Here is a 23,421-nt window from a genome sequence, read left to right as displayed (position 1 = left end):
ACTGCAGAATGGCAGATGAAAAATCAATATTAACAGTGCATCAATAACCAACAGTGCATACCAAAGAAAAAATTATGAATTAATCACAACCTTGCAGGACTCCAAATCAACTGTCCCCTCCATGAAAAACCTGAACAAGAAGTTCTCATTTGTGCAGCAGTCACCAAAACCAGACAAACAATAGGATGCTGGGAATGGCAGGGAAAGATCCTTCACCACCACCAAAATCTTGTATTACAGTCTACAAACCATCTTTATACCTCCAAATACAGACCAGAAATATTAAGAACCTGATGATTTAAGAAAGGGGAAGAGAAGAAAAAGATGTCTACCCTGATACAACAATTTAGTTATTTAAGAGACTATTAAGAGCAGCCATGATAAGAGTATACAAACTAAGGAATTAAAAAGATCAAGATCATGATTTATCCTCTCAGAATACAAAAGAAAGGTGACATTTATTTAAATGAAAGACTGAAATTTAGATCAGATAAAAGAAAGTGCTCTTCCCATATTCAGACTAGGGAGTACTTGCCACGAAACTTAACTGAGGACAAAAGCTTAACAGGATTCAAAGAAGGGTAAGCACTGATATGGATAAACAGGAGCCTCTGAAGCTGCAGAAGAGAGGCTGACATTCAGGCTGCAAGCACAGGTCTGGCAGTGTCTAGCTGCACTGCAACTTTGTAGCATGAGTCGTGACCACCACCTAGACAGACTGAATTAATGGTTTGACCCAGTGAAGAAAACCCTCTTAGAAACACAAAACATTAATAGCTGCCCCTTGCAGAAGCTCTGTGTATTGGTCTCTTTGAAGCAGTCAGTGTCACTGGGGGTTCTGTGGTTTGTATTTTCACATTTTAAAGAAAACAGTCCTAGCCTTAAAAGCCTGTAACTTAAAACCTCCCAATAAAATGAAATTGAGAAGCATGTGTGTAGGGGGAACACTTTCAATTACTCCAATTACAATTTTGTTTCTTAGAGGAACTGCAGAAGGAATGTTTTTAGGGAGATATCTGAAGAATTACTCAAGCATCAGTGTGGTAAAAAGAAATTCTGGCTCCATCTAATTCAACTGTGCTATTAATGAAAAACAAAACAAACAAACAAACGTTGGTTAAGATGAAGAGAGCCAGGCCCACACCCTCACACCTCCCTGTCATTCTACCTTAAGTGGTCCAGCACCAGGGAGGCTAAATTTAGCCATCTCCCTGTTGCTGTGGCAACCAGCGCCTGCTCCAGCTGCATGCCAAGTGGAAAGAGCAAGCTTCTTCTGTAATCTAATTATGCACTTGCTACTTCCCTGGCAATAAATACCATAGTTTGGTATTTGTCTAGCAACAGCCAACTGATTTTTGGTGGTGGCTTTTTTTGTTCCTGAAGACATCAAGCCTTGATTTTCAGCTCTATGAGTTTCCCACCTCAGACAGTAGCCTGAGTATTTACACAGGAACTGCTCATTTAAGTGTAATAGGAGGCTTCAGATAATAAATTATCACTTTAAGTGTTCAGAGCACAGGAGAGAAGCCACAGCAGAGAATCTAAACGCCATTACCAGAAGTAGCATTCATCTAATGCTGCTGTGTTTATTATAAATAAAAAGTAAAAGGCACACCAAGATGTAGTTTTATTTTCTCTTATCAGACCTGGATGCAAAGCATGCAATTTATGCTCTATTTTTCTACTTACCTTGCAATATATTGCCATAAAACCAACATTCAAATACGCAAAAGTACGCACTAGAGTGAGCTGCAAGATGCTCTAGCATGCTACGTCACATCTATCTACTCAACATGCTCTCCTTCTTGGACAAGTGAGGAATGACAATGAGATTCTTAGTCTAGCCTTACTCTTAGAGCCTGGAGCCCTTTTTCTAGCCTGTGGTCCCATGTGAGAAATATATGGTCGACCTAAAGAGCTGCTAAGTCCAGCTCCAATTCATTCATGCCCTTGGATTCGCTGGAACATCCATGTCCTCCTGTGGTTACAGACTCCTAGGAGTGTTAATGGCCTGTGAGCTATGACTCTGCAAGAGCTGGCAGCTTCAGGCATTGCTTCTGTGCACTGCAAACCCAACCAACTTCACAAAAATCAGACAGAAAATGGAAGCTTTTTCAAATATTTTTCCCTGGGACAGAAACCAAGGCCATCATCCTAATGGAGCAGTCTGTTAAAGTGGTTCCTTATATACATGAAAAAGTTCAAGATGTATACTTAATTTTTTTAAACCACTCTTAACCTTTTCTTTCCAGGCTTCTTGAACATTTATCCTCAGAATCCCTGAGGTAGTCATGCAGTTAGAGAAGTAAGAGGAGAGATGACGTGTGCCCAAGGGCAGTCAAAACCAGAAGTCAGCAGGATCCTGGTTTGCTGCCTTTCATTCAAATCATCTTTCCCAAGTGGATGTGTAACAGAAAAACATACACAGGATATTCTATAGGTAGAGTATACATCATTCTGTCCTCAGAAGCTGAAGAGACTACTCTGCCAAATGGATAGCTACAGTATTTCTTTAAACAAATAAGAAACCGAGGCAAGAAACTGTTTAGAGTTTTTAAGTTCCAAAACCTAACAATGAAACAACATTAAATCCCTTGAAAACCTTAATGGTTTTGGTCATGGTGGCACCTTCAGAGGGCAGTGGTTTAACAAAAAACAAGTCCCTTTATCCATCACTAATAGTACAAGGACAAGGAGTAGCTTCTGACTTACAAGCCCTGAGTATCTATCACAACTGTACTATAATCCTCACCCTCTACTTCAGCTTCATTGGGAAATACTACACTCCTGCCCCAGAGCTCAGTCTTGGGTCTTTATTTGTAATTCACATCTCTTTACACGAAATAAACTTATTCATATCTCCTGACTGTTTAAGTAAAAATCTTAGCTCACCATCACCCTGATGTGCTAGACACTGACTCCCATACTGACCACTAGCTCTGGAACAGTTTGTACCCAGGAAGAAGCTTTGTTTTAAAAGTGAAACATCTGCTGTGCATCTGTGCAACACTTGAATACTGAATTCTGGTCTGCAATGAAGACTCCCAGACAGTGGGACGACACAAAATACACCCATTTTTTTTTCATCATCTTTGCCAGATTTGGAGGCTTGCCTCATAGACGGACTTCTCCTGCCGTATTCGTTTGCATGGTTCTACAGAATTTTCCCTGGTATTGCGAGCATGGCTCAAGCCTGATCCAGGGCAGCCCCCAGCAAAGGCAGGGTTAGCACCCCAGCAGAGATGGCAAACAGCCAGGACAGCCAACATCAGCTGGAAAACAGCCTGGAGGGACTAAATGGAAATCGTGAACCTTTTGGTTTCACCTGGGAGCTAGCTGGGAAGTCAGTACACGTCTTCCCTGTCGACAGTGGTGTGTTATTCTAAAGAGCTGGTCTCCAATTCTACTTTTCCAAATGATCACAACCTTTCCTCAATATACCTCCTACTGCATAATGAGAACATATTCTTTGCATCCATTTTACTTACAATGACTTAGAGAAATAGCCTTAAGAAGGTTATTCCCAGGAACTGTAACCACCCCCTCAGAATAGCAGGTTGTTGAGTTAGTGCTGATGAGTCAGACGGGCTTTTTAATTCTGTTCTAAAAGGAATCACCACAACAGTGGAGAAGGGAGAGGAAAAATAAAAAGGGAATCTAGTGGAAAAGGCTTCCACCGTCTGATGATTCATGCACCATCAGCGTGACTCACCCAGCATTACTCTGCCATTAAAACATGAAGACTAGGCTGATTAGTCACAGTAATGAATTTTTCAAGAAAGGATTCTCCCCTATAAATAATGATGACTTTGTCTGGATAGTGTTAGTGTGACTCACCTTTCCAGCATGCCGGGCAGCACCAATCGTGTCATCTGCAAAAGGAAAACATTCGTGATGGCTGAGAATGCAGACACCAGACAGCCAGAGACCGAGGGAAGCCTCCCTTCCTCCCAGAAGCAGCTGTCACCCCCTCCACCCCAAGCACGGCTCAGGGAAGCAGAGACCATACTTTGCGTAGGCAGTTTATTTTTATTCTACCTGGATAACTTGGCTCTGTCAAGTAGTGTGTGCACTGAATCTGGTGAACCCATCCAGCTAGTAGCACAAGAGTAAATAAAACAAATGTCTTCACCACTCTGCAGCATCCGTGGCCTCCAAAGAACATTAAAACACCAGAGTACTACAGTACATGTACCATCCTTCTCCCCCCACAAGAAACACCTGTCTTCCTAGAGACTGACTAAATTTACCACCTCTGCCAGGACTCAAAACATTATCCAATACAGTCTAGCTACGCTTACTGAACTGCTGATTTTAAGACAAAAATTAATTATGGAGCAGCAAGAGCACTGACAGAACTAGCAAATGTAAGTTTCCTACATTATGTTACCTAAGGAAAATACTTAAGACTCCAAAATATTTTTGGCTGATTACACAGATGTTTTCACACTGCAAAAACTACACCCCCAGGAGAAAAGTCGCCTGGCAAACCTCCTCACTGCTCTGGAAACTCCTGCCTTCATTATGACTCTGAGCAATCCATCTACAAGCTGGCTGAAGGATTCTCCAGAGCAGTAATCCTAAAACAAGCTTCCCAGTTGCAGACAGAGCATCTCTGGCAAGTGGAACAAATTAAGCATTGATTCAAACTTGGACAAAATTTTAATTAGTGTAAAATAGTTAATTTTCCCAGTACTAATTACTACCATCCTAAAATACAATTTAAATCCAAAACTGCTGCCTTCATGAAATAATATCAAAATTCTGCTTGTACCAAATTCTGCCCTGCCCCAACTAACCATATGAATGTCACTGATGGCAAAGATAGATCAGACAAGAAATATAAACTGCTACCACTTTTGACATCTGAAAGGTATTCCAATAAAGTTTTTGAGAACACAAAGGGGAGAGTAATAAAATACTAAAACCAGCACACACCAAAATACTCCCACTGATCCCAAACTACCTTGATAGCTTAAAATAAAACATTGAATATTTGAATAGTATGGGAAGAAAAACACACATACAAAAGAAATCAGCATATATAGGCACACAAAACACCTGTTAGCATTTTCATTACAAAGAAACAAATTTTATTGTAAGAAACTACTCATTTTATTATCACCACTGCATTAGCCCTTACATATGACTCAGTCTGGGTTTGAGGTTTTGTTTGTTTGTTTTTATTTTTGAATTATAAAACATACCCTTTCAGGAATAAAGGAGAAAAAACACAAAAGAAAACTATCTCAGTTGATTGCAGCTGACACACAAAGCAAATGGCAGAGAAGGGCTGTGTTTTGCATTTTATTGGCATTTCTCCCTTAGAATAGATTCTGCCATCAGCCACACTGCGTGACAGTTTCGATAAGGGACTGTACAGGCAGGAGTTGAACAGGCCTTCCTTTCATGAAGTCAGCTGTTGACACACTTAGCTGTCAGCACTGCCCCAGAAGTCAAACTAAGTATTCAGAGCTGATAAGCATCAACAAGCTAAACAGATCTGATGCAGCTTCAAAAAACCCTCTAGTATTAAGTTTAAGCATACATGAGCTTTTTCATACACTAATGCTTCAAAGGAGATGTAGAAACAACTATTTATTTTAATCTTAAAGGATAAAGAATGATTTGGGCTGATTTTAAGACTAGTTCAAGACTGGAAGATCTTTTATCTGAAGCAAGTTTTATGACCTCTTCCACAGATCCCTTGGCAAAAAGAAACATACTGTTTCTTGCCTCTCAGAGCAGTGTAATGCTGCATAACATCTCCATAGATTGGCACATGGACGTGGACTGGAATTACCTTCCCTTAGGCAACCCATAAATGAGCTGAAAAACCAGTACACAATTTCCCACTGTAATGTCGAGGGGACGCCACGTTTGAACCTTTGTCATAAATCCACACAAATGCATTCATGGTCTAAATCCAAACTGCAACCCACCAAGCAACTCTAACAGTTTATCACAAACCTGCTGGCTACTATTGATATCCAAATGAGAGCACAAAAAAATATGCTACAATAATTGGTGGACTTACATAAAATAAAAAACTAGGAAGCCATTGACAGCTGAAATACAGCAATAGGTACAAAATCTGGGTAGAAATCGAGAAGTCTCTCACCACCAACTGTGTTAAATGGTTTGTTTCTGAACTTCAGCTGGACAAGCAATCAATTTTTTTCCCCTCCACAGAAAGATACTGATGGCAAAACTGGATTTCATACTCAACATGGAAATGTGGATTTCCATTTGTTTTACTAAAATTCCTATTTTAAGGGAATTTCAAAATTCTGTGAAATAGGGCAAAACTTTCTTTCAGTATTTTTACGCATTGTGATGTGTGAAAAAAAGATACCTATGACTATTCAGTATCTTGATGTAAAAATACCATTATTTTTAAAGAGCAAGATAACAGAAGGCAGCTCTCTGAGTCAGTCTCACCTGACCCAGCCAAGGGCACATTCAAACAGGACTATCAGAAAAATGCTGGCAGGGTATTCTGCAGCCATACTCAGGTCTGGCAGTTTTATACACTGTACCCAAATGTAAAATATTTTCAGCATAAATTCAAATAAGACAGTTAACAGCAGAAATGTAGTTTTACCACTAATAATGGTGTCAGTGGTGTCTACACGGGCTTGCATTATATGATCCTTATCCAAAACAGCCAGACTGGTTAACATTTGTCTTCAATAGCTATAATCTCAGACATGCCATTATGAAAAAAGCAGTTAAAAACCAAAACATCTAGAACTGAATAAATATCTCCCAGATAAAGAACCCAAATTTTAGCTAGGCCTTGTTTAGAGATAGTCTGTTCTGTAATGGTGTGTATTTCCTAAATGGCAAAGCACTGCAAGTCAATCTATAGGAATCTGCATGTAGGATGTCAGAGGACTTCACAGCAGTGTTTGTTTCTCTGCAGGCAATCTAATACAGGCAGAAGAAAGTGTCAGGAAGCCTAAAGGAGAGGTTGGGAACTACCCTAAGAAGAGTGCCTTCTGTTGGTGGTTACTGAACATGGTTAGGTTTCCTTCAAGTAACCTTCTTTCTGAAGGAACTCTACTTTCCACAGAAATAGGAGTGCTACAGTTGGAAATGTGGATGTTCCCAAGACTCTGAGGACTCAGGTAATTCCAGACAAGTTGTTAGGCTATGTGAAAACTGCCAGCTCATCCAAAACAAAGTGGTTTTTCTTTCTGAAAACTTGCATTAGAGCAGAGTGAGCATATGCATCTGAGAAATTTGTTTAGGACAAACTACTCAACACCAGAGGTTGTTAATTCTTGATATTCTATACAGTCTGGCACAAAGTTACGTTTAGCACCCAACCATGAAGAGTGGTTGTTGCACTCTATTTTTTTGTTTATTTTCCAATTATTTCACGTACACACATAATGCTACCATACAGTTCGGGGTATAGTTCCTTTGGTTTGGAGGGCTGCCTTGCTTTTAACTCAACTTCTTTCATACCTAACCATCTAGATCTCAAGTTCCAGGATGCTCAGGGCAAATGACTAACTTAAGGTAGAGATTGATTACAGACCATTTCAATAATCTTTTATAGGCAACTATAATTTATTGATTTTTTTTTTTACCTGAAACTGCATTTATTACATTCCTGGCAAGCACTGGTTGCATTGTCCACTCTTTCTCACCAAACCTGTCTTCTACCTTCTAGTTCTGGAAAAAGTAACTCCACTTTGAGCCTAACAGAGCAAAGATTCCTACTTGTAATATAAGAATGCACAGACTTATGGCTAGATTTATGTTCTAAAGCAGGCACTACAATTAAAAGTTCCTATTAGAGGACTAACAAATAGTTGGAAGTTATAGCCATGGATTTCCAGTGACTTTTCTTAAGAAGAAAACCTCCCATTCTTAGTTATCACAGCATTGTAGTATTTTCTCAATCTGATCCAAGCAATAGCTCAGAAGCAGAATTTTCTGAAAGAATAATAATAATATGTAAAATTTTGAATATCTTTCAAGTGATGTTCACTCAGACTACTTAAAATACAGCAGGAAAAGCTTAGGTAAATATTCAAAGTCATCCTTCAGACCTTACGGGCCCCGCAATTGCTACACAAAGCCAGAAATCTAATACCACAGTTGTATATTTAGAGACAAATCATTCCATGCTATGATGTTATGACTGCAAGTCATTCTTTCCACTTTGAAAGGGTTGAATGCTCTGTAACTAGGGCTATACAAATACAGCAAAGGGTGAGGCTAGAGAACTTGGACAAGTTGCTACTGTGTTATGCAGCTAAGAAGCTTTCCTCATTCACAAATCTGGGGTGAAATTTTAACAACTCGGAGCAACATAACTTTTTAAAGATGAGGAATTCCCTGTGGTGCACCCACTCACATACAAAAACATCACTCCTACCATAAGACAACTCAGAGTGCCTGGGCAGAGGATTCACACAAGTTCACAAATGCAGTAGCTGTTTAACAAAGTTAACTGGCACCCTCACCCGCAGGCCATACACTGAAAAACTAAGGAACTGTTCTCATGCACTGGTAGTTAAATTGATTGTGAGGCCTATTCTCAGCATCTACAATGTTTTTTTAATGTGTTTTTCTCTTGAAACAATAACTTCTTAATGCAGCTTGTACCCCAAGCCAAACAAGAATGATTTCTATCTGTAAAAACTAGCAAGTAAACCTGATGTCAACTCAACTCACACAGTAACCCATGTGGCCATGTCAGGGGCTTGGGACATACAAAGGGAACTATGAAAGTAACAAGCCCTGTTCATTTTCAGTGACTTTCCTCTGAGCAATGGTTTTAGAAGAGAAAGTTTTTCCTATTTAGAGCCATAAACTTTTGGAGTCGAGTTAAAAATGGAAAGCTCTCAAAATAAGCATATTTCTCCCCTTGCCCTTTACACAGGACAAAGACTGCTCAAATAATAAGGCTGACTGTTCTCTTTTCAAGAGGTGAAATATGTGTTTGTGTCAACCCCAAATCTACTGGAAGCCACAGAACTCTAGGATTTCCTGAATTCCCCCAAGTTACTTGTACTTTGAAGAAAAATCCCCAGTGCTTCTGACTATTGCTTAAAAATATATTTATCACAGCTACATTTCCCTTGATCCAGCTTTCTGTGTACCACACTCTCAGGTTCAAAGTCAGCAAGGTGGGAAACCACAGCATTGAATTTCTCCCTCTGGACCATCTGAATGATATTCATGACCACCTTCACAGAATACTTACTCCTTTTCCAAGCATTGGCAACTGTCCCTCTCTGTTTTCTATTTGTATTATGTACTTGGCTAAATCATCAACCCCTCTTTGATTATGACTTTGAATATAAATACAAAGAAACCTCTTGACTAGAGTGGAATACACACACACAGCATGATCTCTTCTCACAAGTCGGTGTTGCCACTGTCCTCAGAATTCTTCTCCACTTACTGTGACCCTTTCCACAGCAAATACCAAAATTCACATAGTGTTCTAGCAGGCAACAAACAACTACCACCTGATTTCTGGTAAGGAACCTTTACAGATGTGGTATTAGACTGCACTAGCCCATCTGAACACACATTGGAGAGAGATAGATGTCATTTCCAACTGTCTTTCAGGATTGCTGCTCCCCAGGCTTTTCTTCTTCCTACACACAGGTCCACAAAAGAATATTTTCCCTCCTTCTCAAATACACTAACTTTTGCTCCTCCTTACAATTTCATATTGGTTGTTGGTTCTGTTGTTGCTTTCTTTCCTAAACTCACAGTTTCAGACTTTGTAGTAGTTATTCCCATGTCCTGCCTGGGATTCACAATCTGCTGTAATTCACCTCTCACTCCTCCTCCATTAGGAGGGCAGCTGACACCAGATCTCTCAGTTCAACATGAAGCATTTATGTATTCTGAACTCTTGAGAAAATTTAAAAAGTGTCTCAAATATGAGGACAAAAATCCTTGATGTAGTAGGGCCTGTTGGCGTTTAGTATTGACACTCAGTATAAAACATGAATAAAGCCATCAACACGAAGACTACCACACAAGGGATTTACACACACATAATTTACTCTTCCCCTTCCTCTGCTAATGCCAATATCCAAGCAAAGCCTGGCCTACAAGCCAAAAATTTACATCCCCCCACAATATAATAGCCTGCAAACCAATTCAGCTCCTTGCTTAATCAGCCACTAAGCCAGCACTCCCTCAACTATTTAGTCCTGCTCATTTTTCAAGAGAACACAAGTTTATGCCTCACTCCCAATGCAGTTAGCATATCGTGATGCTGCAAAAGCAATAGCAAACTTGCAGTTCCTTCCATACCAAGTAACTCTTGCAGCTTTCAAAGGAGACCCCCTGAAGTATTTGAAGCTATTCTCTGTGCTCATTACCTATCCACTTTTTTCCACTGGACAGGAATCCTAGCACCCTTGGCTTTCAGGACATTAAGCCAAAAGCCAAGTCAAGTTTGTTCTCCCAAGTGAAACTAAAGGCTGTAGAATACAAAGACTGATTGATTCAAGGAGATGAAGTTAATACAAAGGAACTATGATTAGAACTATACAGAACAAGTCTAATTTTGATTTCTCAACACTTGCTGGTTAATGGAAAAAAACGAGATTTTGCCCTGATATTTCACTTAATGCCACTAATATTTGTGTCTCAAAATGCAACAGGATATCCAGAAGTTATAATACAAACCCACATTACCTGAACTGCTACCAACAATCATTAAAGAAAAGTTCTGCTATTTAAATCCCTCCAGAAGCTTGAGATGAGATTATGACAAGAACCATGAAACTACACATACTACCTCCTCGTCGTCTTCCTCATTTATTTGTCAATTCAATCCTTGCATATGAGTGTATTAAGTCTCAAGCTGTCCTGAGAAAATACTACAAATGAAAGATCTTCATTCTATTTATAGCATCAAGATGCATAACACTTCTTTATTTGCATATTATATGAAGACCAGAGTAACTCCTGCACTGCACATCACCATAAAAGTGTGATATTGCTCAGACTACTTATAAAATATCTACTGTGGCTGGGGGACAGGGTGCTATTTTGTCAATTTTTTTTAGCCAGTATTTTAAAAGACATGAGATTTCCAACATGTTTTAAGCAGTTTTACGTGGCTTATCTTCAGTGACGTACAGGGTGCTTTGAAGGCACTTCACAGTAATCAACACTTCATGCCAGACTGAGTGAACCCCAAAATTGCATGACTGCGTGGTTCATGGGTGATCTAACCCAACAGTGCTCTAAGGACATGATGGGGGCAGGCAGCATGGAATAGTATTTGGGAAAGACACATTTTAAAAGCTCTGAGAGGGAGCAAGTTCTCAAACATGTGCCAAAATTCCATAGTATTAGATACTTTCCAGTTGGGAAAAATACTAAACAGTGGGACCAACTAGGCTGAAAATTTGTCCTGCGAGGTGAAGATGCAGTCTTATCTCTCAGTGCACCCCTTCTTACACACTGCATATCCCCTAGGAAATCCAATGAGCTGACCAATGAAGAAAAAGATGGATCAAAAAGTTAAGGGTTAGGCATTACGCTTCAAAACGGCCTATACTTGTGGCAACAAAACAGACTTCAACATTTCTGCAGAATCAACCTGTGCTAATTATCTTGACTTTCACACTTCAAGGCTAAGGAGTGTTTCAGCCAGAACTGGAGTTACTTGAAGAGTTGTGCTGTCCAACAGGGGCTGGCTGCTGATGGCACGTGGTGCAGGTTATTGAGAGAACAGGGGATATCGTCATCTTTTAGGCACTGAGAAAGTTTGGTCCAAAAGGCAAGGAAGGGGATGCCAATGCTCTAGAATATAACAGTACAGGTTATAAGACACCTCTGACAAGGATCTGGAAGCACTGTGGGCAGAGCCTGAATGGGTAGTAGCAAACCATACTCTGCCTGTCCCGTACTTTCACATTTCAGCAGACCTTCAGCTCCTTGTTAAGAACTTTGTGCTCACTTCCATCACACACTTCATGGTTTTAGTCAGACAAGAAGAGAGAATATTCTTGTTATTGTTTCTAAAAAACACACACATATATATATACACCTATATATGTATAAGAGATGGCATCAACCTCAAAAACGGAACTAAATATTCACAGAATTAGAACCTAAAAATCTAAGTGAAAAGATATGCAGACTTTTCCTAAATTTATTTTTTTCATACCATGATTCTCTAGTTCTATGGGTTCTCCTGAGAAAGTGTCTTACAGATGGCACACACTTCTAATGTGCTCTTCTCCCCGAAACAGTAAGCATCTGGTGTGCCTACTGTTTAATTACACAACACGCTCGTGCGGGAGAAAACATTTTCAAGCTTGAAATCCTATGCTCAAACTCTGATTAAATCCAGTAGCAGGAGTTGTTCACAGTCAAGACAAAAGTTTTCAAACAGAAGGAAAAACACTATTAACACAGTGCAAGCAGATCTTCAGTAAGTTTCTCTATGTGCAAAAATAGCCACTTTAGAATGTGAAAAGATGCAAATTTTACAAGCAACTGTATGACAATTTTGTTAAATTGTTGATGAGCACTGACACTACAACTGAAACATTAGTTTAGTTTGGAAACAATACAGTCTGGCCACATCTCTGGAACTTTAGGCATATGCTGGGTTAAACTATTATTCTACCCTACCATCTTCAGAAACACATATTGAAGTAGTTCACCTGTAACTTGTCTAAAAAAATGCTCCCAGGAAGATTGACACCCCAAATTCTTTTATCACTGAATAGTGCACTCCCTCTGCTGGCACAGCACAGACCTCACACCTTAGCAGAGGAGGTCTGTGCTTGACACTTCTTCAGATGTACACCTGATGCAGCTCTGTTAACTTAAATGACTTCTGTAAGAGAAAGCTCTCAAAGGTGCCCATTAATAACTGACTTCTCTTCTGAAATTTTGCAGGGGGAAAAGAAGACACCATGGGCCACAATCCTTCTCGGTCAACTAGAAAATCTGTACTGGTCAGGCTCACAGTCATTTTCCAGGTGAAAGGTTTCTGAAGACTCACTGTTATAGCATTTCTAGCTTTCTAACAAATAGTTCTGAGATGTCAAATAAAACACAAACAAAAGTAAGAGCCTGCAGCAGCAAGCTGACATTACAAACTCCCCATTCAGCCATGGAATGGCTGCATTTTCACTGTTTGTCTATGTTTCAATAAAGTGTGAGAATCTTACTAAAGCATTGTTTCAAGAGGTGCTGTGCCTCCTCACATGGAAACAAAACAAGAGTTTAGACTCCCCAAAAGCACTGTACTAGATGAATTTAGTACCTGACCTAATCAGAAGACCTGCAAAAAAAGTCAAATCTTTCAAGACACCTTAGAAACATCTAATATTTTAGCTTTGAGGCAAAAGGTTAACCCTCAGCTAATAGAGACATACTGTTATGCATAAGAAGGCTTAGCAGTGAATAGTCCCAAGGAGTTTCATCAGCACACACTGGTAATACGCTAACCAAGTCCCTGCCACTTACGGCTATTCCCTCTGTCCTTTTTGAGCTTTGACATACTAGGATGAAAACTTCATTTTTGAATGGGCCTCATGTTAATAAACAAGAGAACAGCCATATGTTTTAGCCTGAAGTCATGTTGATTTCTTCTTGATGAAAGCTTCAGTTTAAATATCAAAAAGTGAAGGTAGCTTCTGAAGTAAAGTTAACGCATGTTTCTGTGAGTTTGGCTTTCCTTCTTGCTCATACATTTTGCAGAAAATATTTAAGTGCCTTCTCATTACAGTGTACAAAAACCTTAGGCATGCAGAGGTAAGGGCTGCCCACCCCAAGAAAAGCAGGGGGAGAAGAATGAACCATTTACAAGAAGGAATAGAAGAAAAATCGTGAAGAAGCACTAAGTGCTGTTTTATGTACTTACCTTGCTCCTTTCAAATAGCTAATAGGCATCTTTGCAACAAGTTCCATTTCACACAATAATCAGAACAGTCCAACATGACAATCAGAACCTCTGGCTTTTTCCAAGATGAATAGTCTAACAGGTCAAAGTAATTCCCCCAGACCTGAATCTTGTTTTCTGGTTTTGAATTACCAAAAAGTCTTGGTAACTTACCTTACAAACAGACATTATATTAATGTTAACCATTTTGTCGATCACCTGCAAGAAAACAAAGTTTTGGGGTTTACTCATTTGAACTCATTTGAACAGTATTTGTATGTCCTCTGGGTTTAAGTGTTGGGATAAATTATCTGCCTTTTCTCCTCGCCTTCTTGCTTAAGTATCAAGAACAGTGACAGGCTTTCAAAGCAAAGTCTGTGAATTGCTCTTGGCCAGGTTTCATCTCTGATTAGGGACTCTCACTAATTCAGAACCAGACAGGTGTATCACACTGACACTCTATTTCCTAACACTATTTGCAATACTTATGAACTTTAATAAATTCTTAGCCATTACACGTTTTGAAATTAACTACTGTATTTTACTCTCCACCATTTTAGTGACTTTAAGTTTATTCAGCAGGTTAAAAAACTGAGTTGTTGGTTTTTTTTTTTTTGCTAAACATTATGAAGCTTATTTGAAGGTGAACCAAACACCAGATATATTTAGCAACACTTAAGTAGAAAACACAAAACCACAGTGGACCCAGTGAGCTACAGGGGTTTCAGAAAGAAAATCATGCACCAGTGAAATTGTTCATAATCCAAGTTTTCAGTGTATCTAGTACAGCCAAGATTGTCCCTACATTATGAACTGTCTAAAATGGTCATATCTTAAGTTTTGTAAGTGTTATGGAATATGCAGCTTCCATCCATGAAATTGCTTGCTCCCCTTCAGTCACTTAAGAAGCCCCCCAAGCACAAGCTAAAGCAACTTATGAGCAACAGTCAGATGAGACCGCAGACAGGAGCAGAAGAAGCAGGGAAGAGTACGTGAAGAACACCACCAAAAAGTGAGACTGCCATCACCAGCATTGTGTTATGCTGCTTATGTACATTTCCAAGTTTTTGAACATTTAATTCTAATCAAAAAACCTCATTATGTGGGTTCCTTAACCAAACCTAAATACTTCTGTAATATCTGCTAAGCGCAGTAGAACACTAGAATGTACCACAAAGGCACTTACCTTCTCCAGCTCTGGAACATCAAGAAAGTATTCAGGAAAAGAATACGACATTCCCACATTGTTGACTGAAAGAAAAGCATGAATTAGATCACTTGGATGCCCCCTGATTAATGACAATTTTCAAGCAATACTCTTAAAATGTTGCATTTAAGACATTCTAGCTGCTTTGGCCAAGCTTCCTTCACTGTAAATACCCCCGCGCACACGCAGCGGAATGCGGCAGCGCACGGACGGACCATTGCAATGGGTTCGCACCGTTTTTTGCGATAAACAAACACTCGGAGTGAACAGGAGCCGAGCCGCGCTCCCCGCGCAGGGAGCGGCGCGGCCGGCAGGTGGCAGCAGAGCCCAGCGCGTCCCGCGCCCCCGCCCCGAGCGCCGCCGCGCCCCGCGGGGCAGCCGCCGCCTCCGGGGACCCGCTCGGCCGCCCGGCCTCCCTGCTCGGAGATTCCCCGCGGGAAACCCTTCTCCCCGTCACCCCCACATCTGCACCGAATTATTTAAACCGCCAAGATCTTTTTTTTTTTTTTTTCCCCCCCAATACTTTACACTGGCACGGTTTCATTCTCGGACGTGAAACCGATACCCATTCTCTAAATCCCAGCCCCAACAGGAGAGAACTTCTAATTCTGTTCGAGAACAGTGCTGCTCTGCAGCCTCCAACTCCATAGAGCACATTGATATGGAGACAAAAAGCAGCAACCAAAAGGGATCTCCGCTTCCTAAGTATCTGTTGTTCATCTTACGCAAGTGAATCGCGTGACATGTGGTTGCTGTGGCAACATTTTACATTTATATAGTGTCTTACACCCCAGAGAATCCCAAAGTGCTATGTATGCTCAGCAGCACTGTGCACCTCCAGGCAGGAGTCTGCACGGGGACAAGAAGCGTCGTCAAAAGGCACTGATGCCTTTTTCAAAAAATGAAATAAAATAGCCCCTCCACCTGTGCCAAAAGCTGTTGTTTTAAGACCCAGCCTGAAAGATAATTTAGTAGCAGTAGGGATGCAGGATGTGCAAGAAACAGGAGGAAGAGATTCTGGCAAAGTGCACCAACTTCATTTGGAATTCCCTCAAGCTCTTTTAGTCCACATCTTAGTGTATTTATGGAAGTTCATTAGTCATGCTGTGTGTTTCAAATTTTTAACTTTTTGATAACCTTTAAAAATTGAGGTGAGGAATTCAGGGGAACAGGGCGTTGGCAAATTCCCAGTAGACATTTGCTATATTTAGAATGAGTGAGAAGTTTTTAAAAGGAAGAAGACCCAGTCTTGCTACTGCCAGAGTGAACCAGATTTTTTTCTTCTTTTCATCCAAAAATAAACTATTTTTTTTGTTCCATCTCTCTGGAAAGGATTTTGGCTATGAATTGTGGCAGGGTTATGGGACTAACCTTGGCAATTCTCTCTGAATTTAGAACGCTTTTATGATTCATGCTACAGAGACAGTCACACAAAATTCACACCCCTTACTGCAGGCTGGGTCCCAGATATGCACCCTTCCACTTTCTGCAATCATCTCTGCTGCAAGTATGTAACAAACCATTAAAAAAAAATCAGGTTTTGGGTTGTACTACTGTATTTTAACTGGAAAAAAATGGATAGCAACAGGGTAAGATACTGTCCAGCACAAACTCCTTTCAAGAATCGGAGCTATTTAAGAATGGCAAAAGGAAGATTTCCCACCTCTGCTTATTTAACATATTGCTGTAGCTAGCACATGTTCGAAGTCACTGACAGACGCTGTTTTGAACACACAGCAAAACATTATGCAAACTCTTTTAGCCTTCCTACGTGGGTGAGAAGAAGCTTCCAAATAAGAAGTTTACAAGGATTTCAATCTGTAAGTACTTTAGTTAGACTCTGTGCAACTCCATAATTAGAAGCTCGTTCTTGAGCAGTACGTGTGGAGACTCCTATGTCTCCAAGTATAAGGTTAAAAAATAATCAGCATTGATCACTGGCAACTGTGCTGTGCTACCAACGCTCCTCATACCTACTGTTCCAGATGAGACCTGAAAGAAGGAAATATGCTGGAACCTGAGAAATCAACCCTTATGGCTGTTCGCATTTAAATCCATGTTTTCCCTCACACAAACGTGAAAAACACAGCTCAACAAAAGCTACATTCTGGATTGCAACAAATGCTACAGAATTTAAAATACACGGCGCTAAAGCATGGAGTTAATTACCATAAAAAATTAAAATACTGTCTTTCTGGAGTGGCCATCATCTGTGTGGAAAAATTACATTGGCAAGTGGTTTCTATTACTGCAGCTATCTCTGGGGGAAAGAAAATACCTACATATCATGTTATCTTGTGATCTTGAGCACAAGATCTACTGAAAACTGCTAGTGATTAGTTGGAAAAGAGGTTTTTGTAAACCTGCACTGACAATGGCTGCAAGAGAAAAAAAAAAGCAGAGGAACTCAGCTAGAGAATACACAGCTCTAGAGCATTTAGTTGCTATTTTTACCATGTTTTTAGCCAAGGTGCTCATGCAAATAAAAGCAAGAAGCTGGCTCTTTGAGGAACGTGCTTTGGTTTCCTGTAACAACCTTACACAAAACTTGACACACACACTGCTTTAGTGCCCAGTTTGTGCAAGGCTATAAAAAGTCAGATTTTCATGATTTTGTGAATCACCATAACCTAATCACAGCCTGAGAAATAATAAAAACCCTTCCAGTGCGGCTATGTACCTTGCACAGTAAAAGGTTTGCTGGTGTTTTGAGACATTTAAATGATCTACCATTCTGTAGCAATTGCTACGTGACAGGCAGCTTGCAAGCCCTACACTCCCTGAGTAGATTTTGACAGGACAGATTAGAATGTACATTAATTTTACTCTTCAAAGTTTCTTTGGAACTTATTTCCTTCAGAAAAAAGAAACAAGGCATTCACAGTTGTGTCACAACTACTCTTTACACAAAACACATCCTTGCCATTTGAAGTTACTCCAATGCCTTTGAATTTTTATAGCAATTAAATACTGGATGCCATGAGTTGTATGTACTCACGTCTGTTAGAAGTAGTGGGAACACTCTCGGCTTTATCCTTCAATGTTATTTTTAAATTGCATTTTTATATACACTATTTTCTTGAGTGTTATTTTCAAACATTGTACAACAAGATTCATCTATTAGCAACAAAGTTCATACAGTATATCACGTGTGTAACAAGTTTGTTTCGAAATGTGCCTAAAATACTCCACAGCTGCAGCTGCAAGTACTGCACTTCAGGTTAGTAAAACGAGTTTCGTAGTGAGGAGTGCTTTATCATATGACATGTACTAGTAGATGTCTGAGCCACGTGATTTTTTTATGTGTTTAACCATCACAGGTTCTCATCCCTATATTGACTAACCATAGAAATACAGGATATGCACAGGCATATGTGCTTCCAAGGGAAAAAAACCCAAAAAACCAATAAGCAACTGCCTTTACCCCACTGTTCAAAGAAGATTCAGGTAAACTGCTGTTATGTTGAAACTCTTCTCAGCTTGTGATGAAACATCTATTTGAAATCACCTCAGTTCTACATTTGATATAGTAACTGGAGGGATCACCTTGTCTCTTCAAGGACTCCCACACCACCTACACTCCTGCAACGTAGCAAACTCTACTCAGGCATATTGTGTTCCTATCGGCAAAAGAAACACAGCTTACCAACATGACCAGAAAAGGCTTAAGACTTTTGAAGCAGGAGACAGTTACTTGATGTTCTATTGTAAGGACTAAATTCCAACAGCCCTGTAATTAAAAGTTCACGCTTCTCCCACAGGGCTCTACTCCTAAACTGAGTATCTCCTAAGCTAAAGTATGTGAAGCTTGTTTAGGATCTAAGATGGTATTAGGTCATAGAATCATAGAATAGTTTGGGTTGAAAGGGACATTTAAAGGGCATCTAGTCCAACTCCCCTGATGTCTTCAGCCAGGTCAGGTTGCTCACCACCCCATCCAACCCCGCCTTGAATGTTCCCAGGGATGGGGCATCCACCACCTCCTCTGGGCAACCTGCTCCAATGTTTCAATACTTTTTCTTCTTTATACCTAACCTAAACCCATACTCTTAGTTTAAAGCCATTGCTCCTTGCAACAGTCCTATTGCAAAGGCCCTGTTAAGAAGTGTCCCCATCTTTCTTACAAGCCTCCTTTAAGTACTGAACAGCCACAACAAGGTCTCCCCGACGAGAGACCTCCTCTTCTCCAGGCTCAACAACCCCAAGTGTTCAAGTCATGGTGCATGCAGTCATAAGCTGCAGTCAAAGGCCTCCAACAATCACAGAAAAACTCACTGAACACATTCAGTAAGCATCACAAATTCCTAGAAAGTAGGCACATATGCAAGCACCATCTCATGTAGTGTATTAACAGCAACAAAGCCTTAGTCAGATAAATAATAGCTTCTGTGAATTGGTTTCAATAAACTTCAGTATGGGAAGAAGTTAGTAGGCATGTCAAGACAAAACATCACAATGAAAGACTTAGAAAGATCTGATACAAACCCAAGACACCAATCTCCAGGCCTTCCAATCCTGCTTTGATTCCATTGTAAATATCTTCTCTCTCTCCAAAGTCTGCCACAATGACTTTTGTTTCCACTTTGTACTTTTCCCCTAGAAAAAAAGAGTTTTGAAAAGTTTGAAATAGTTTACCATTCAGATTTAAGACTGTATCAGTTACTAGGTTTTACAAAACACTATAAGAGCTAGCATTACACATGAACATTTTCACCTCTGGAACAGGAATCCCTGAATTTTAACATTACCTGCACAGGAAGTTTGTGACATTAAGCTACTTTTGGTGAGAATATAAATTCTCAAATGATTCAGCACATTTTGTTTGTAAGGGACAAGAAAGGTGGCAAGAAAGCAAATTATACACCTTTGCATAGAACAGCAAAAATGGAGAAATCTGGAAATATATGTACACAACCATGTTCAAATACAGCTTAACAGGAACACTTTTTTTCAACTTAAGCCAAATGGCAAATGAGTTGCTTCAGACCAAGCAAAACAATTCTTTATTGCCCTCCATTTCCATTCTCACTTCTGGTCCCCTAACACTTTTTGAATCTTCAGGGTTTTTTTAACACATATCAAAAAGGGAACATGTGGGTGAACAAGAAGAGCAGAACTTCAAATGTGATCATTCCAAAGCCCTTCTGATGTGCTGTCATCTCCACCCTTACTAGAACAGGAAAAATACACGTTGGCAACTACATTTTGAAAGAGAAGAAGGCAAGTAGTAAAAATACTTCATATAAAAAGCAACTCTGCTTTCATCAAGCTAAATTATACTGAATCAAAAGCAGTACAATGTCCTCTCAGACTTCAAAAGAGCAGAATAGTAGCTTAATATTGCAGCATCTCTGTTCTGCTGCACCCGACTCCCACCCTAGTGTTCCTTAAGGCACCTGTGTACAGCTTGAGAAGGGTTTTGCAGCACTTTGCCCCCAGAGCCATTCATAAAAACCAGTGCCATGTTAAAGGAAAAGAATCATTCACAAAAAAAGATTAGAAGCAGCCAGATTCCCATGATGCTCCTTCCCATTCAAGGGAAAGCCGCGACTCCCATGATCCTGCCATCCATTCATGCAGAATCATGAATCTACTGAACTCACTGGTTTGCTGGCTGCCTCCCCTCCCCCCCACAATATCCCCAATAGCAGATGAAATTATTTCTGCTCCTTTTCCCTCTCCCCATCCTCAACCTCTTCATCTCTCCTGAACAGCTGCATTGTTTAAAAATCCCCTGAGAGATGTTGCTATGTCAAATGACGACGTAAATAGCATTAAGCCCCTACTGCAGCAGCAGTCTTGTGATCGCGTCAGAAGAAAATCAAGTTCAACACTGGAGGGGGGGCAGAGAAATGGTCTATTTTTGAACACAGCTGTTCTAATGTTTAGCACACACATTTGGTTTCTTACAGGACACAGAATTGAGGGCAACATTAGAGGCTCATCTCATACTTGCAAAAGGACTGGATGGGCAAAGCCCAAGTCACACACTTTACACACGTGCACACATGTCATTTTTAACTGTTTTGTGGGATCTGCAGCTGTCTTCACTGCCACTCAGATGCTTCATGAAATGCAAGTTGCTTAAAGGACCCAAACACCATTCTGACAAATTTGTTCAATTGGTACTGTCCTTTTTATACTAAACACACTTCGTTAGGACTGTTACCAATCTATCTTCAAAGCCTTCTGAAATCACTATAGAGATACTAAGAGGACAAGGTAAAGACAAAAATCTGAAGACCTAACACTATATATAGAAAAAAAAACAATAGAAAGTGCTCACACTACTATTCATATAAGACCCTTCTTTGAGCCTTTAGAAAAGTAGCAAAGAGCCATTACACTTATGGTAGTTAAGCAATACACCTATAAAAAGATGCAGCACCCTTTGTGGGCAGAGGCTGCACAGTACAATGTATAAAAACATATGCAAAGTAGAGGGCTGCCCACTGGTACAGCCAGAGGACAAGGTCTTTGTGCAGTTACTCACAAACATGCAAGGCTGTCTTGCCCCAGCAGCTACCACCAGCTGATCAAACCCTCCTTCCCCATTTCATGACAGCTTTCAGGTATCCTATAACTTTTGCATACCCTGTGCTCTGTCCCAGAACCTGCAACAGGTGGGATGATCCACCACCTCAGGGAAAAGACGAGGAGATACACCTGAGAAAACAGTTCCACGTCAAATGACAATGCAAATAGCATTAAGTCACTTCTGCATAAACTTGGTCTAGCAGTCAGAGCACAAGGTGCAGAGGAGAGCAGGTGTGCTCTGCTCTGCATGAAAAAATGGAAAAGGGAATTTCCTTGATCTTAAGGATTAAGATGTTCCCAAACAGATGGGCTAGAAGAGAGAGTAGAGCACATTCCTATTTATCTGCCAAAAAGGCACTGGGATGTAGATTAATAGAGAAAGAAGCAAATAGGCTATGTCCTTATCCAGGGCATCTAGGAGTGTCTGGGCTATTGCTGTCCAAGACAAAATCTGAAACTCATTAATGGAGCTTTCAGCTTGAGGACCAGGAGGTACTTGAGAGCTGCAGGGAGTGAAAGGAGGAAACTAAGCCAATTTTTGCAGTCACAGCTAGAGGACCCGAAAGACCTATTACCTGCCAGCAAGTCCAGCATTCCTGATGATATTTTGAAAAGTGGATCTGATGTTTTGTTTTTGCAACTGGTACTTCAAATGGTCCTTAGCAGGAGACTGAATATTACACCACCATGTTGTCAACAGTTGTGCAGCAGTCAGTCATCACCTACCCACAAGATGGGAAAGGAAATTCAGCAGGTCTCTTTCACAATTCTTAATTCTGACACACCAGTGTTTTAATCATCTCATTCACGAAAAAACTCAGGTGAGATCAGTACCTACAAATAAGTTTTAACCTAAACATTCACATGTCCAGTTAATTTTCAGGGTCTGTATTGCCTCAGCCAAGACATCTAATAATTTAGCAAGACACCAACTGTACTCAACAGAATCCTGGTAAACCAATAAAAGCAGACATGATCTTCTGCAATCACATCATCATTTGAGAAGCAAGTTGTTGACCATGAGCAAATTTTCACGCTGTGGAAAAGCTGAATGAACCAATAATCCCAATGGTGATAGAACAGGCTGGTATCAACACTGTACAAGACAAAAAGACGGAGTGAACTTTTGCAGAAGATACTGGGATGTATTCTTCCTAAGATCCAGAGAGCAACCCAAGAACACAGACTCCAGAGGCAGAGGCACAGCGCAGTCTGATACAGTGGTCACGCAAACAAAAGCAGTACATAAAATATACATTGAAAGATAACTGAAAAAAGTGCCTATTTTTGCAGTGGTACAAGAACTACTGACTTCCTGAAGTATGTTCCCATTGTGCATTCCTGCACAATACAGGATGAGACAGCCTGGAAACAAATACATTACTTAACTACATTCTTCACACCATCCGAAGTACAAACACTTTCACATATAATCCCTTGAAGAACACACTACCTTCAGTATCCTCAGAAGAGGACTCCACATAGTGTCTCAAACCTTGGTTAAGGTGTTACTTACTCAAAATAAACATTAAAAAACGTATAACCATCCCGAGGAACAGCCAACAGGACAACACTTGCCTGATTTCTCATCTAAGATCATCAGTTACAACATCAGTAGGTGAAGCAAAAACTTAATTAATTCCAAAGGCCAGATATGTCTGACTTACAGGAAATGTATCCAGTCTTGCTATGCAAGGAAAATGCTAATCTTAACTATCAGGCAAAGTAGGGCACACCTTGTCTACTAAAAAGATTCACTGGCAAAATAGCACCACATTACCTAAAA

The 23,421-nt window shown here is 40.2% G+C and overlaps 1 protein-coding gene across 1 annotated transcript in view; it reads right to left on the bottom strand.

The window, feature by feature from the left end:
* The window catches only part of HSD17B12 (hydroxysteroid 17-beta dehydrogenase 12), a gene marked incomplete at its 5' end in the record, with an annotated part of 85,092 nt that overhangs the window by 14,136 nt on the left and 47,535 nt on the right, over positions 1–23,421 (bottom strand). The window contains 4 exons of the mRNA XM_082283449.1: positions 3,838–3,872; positions 14,066–14,110; positions 15,078–15,142; positions 19,584–19,694. Of these exons, the coding sequence (XP_082139575.1) occupies positions 3,838–3,872; positions 14,066–14,110; positions 15,078–15,142; positions 19,584–19,694 (256 nt within the window). The remainder of the gene's footprint in view (positions 1–3,837; positions 3,873–14,065; positions 14,111–15,077; positions 15,143–19,583; positions 19,695–23,421) is intronic.

This window comes from Coloeus monedula (genome assembly GCF_965178545.1).
Source record: "Coloeus monedula genome assembly, chromosome: 6".
Classification (NCBI taxonomy): domain Eukaryota; kingdom Metazoa; phylum Chordata; class Aves; order Passeriformes; family Corvidae; genus Coloeus; species Coloeus monedula.
The sequence above is the reverse complement of the archived record's forward strand: the minus strand, read 5'-3'. Positions and strand labels throughout refer to the sequence as shown.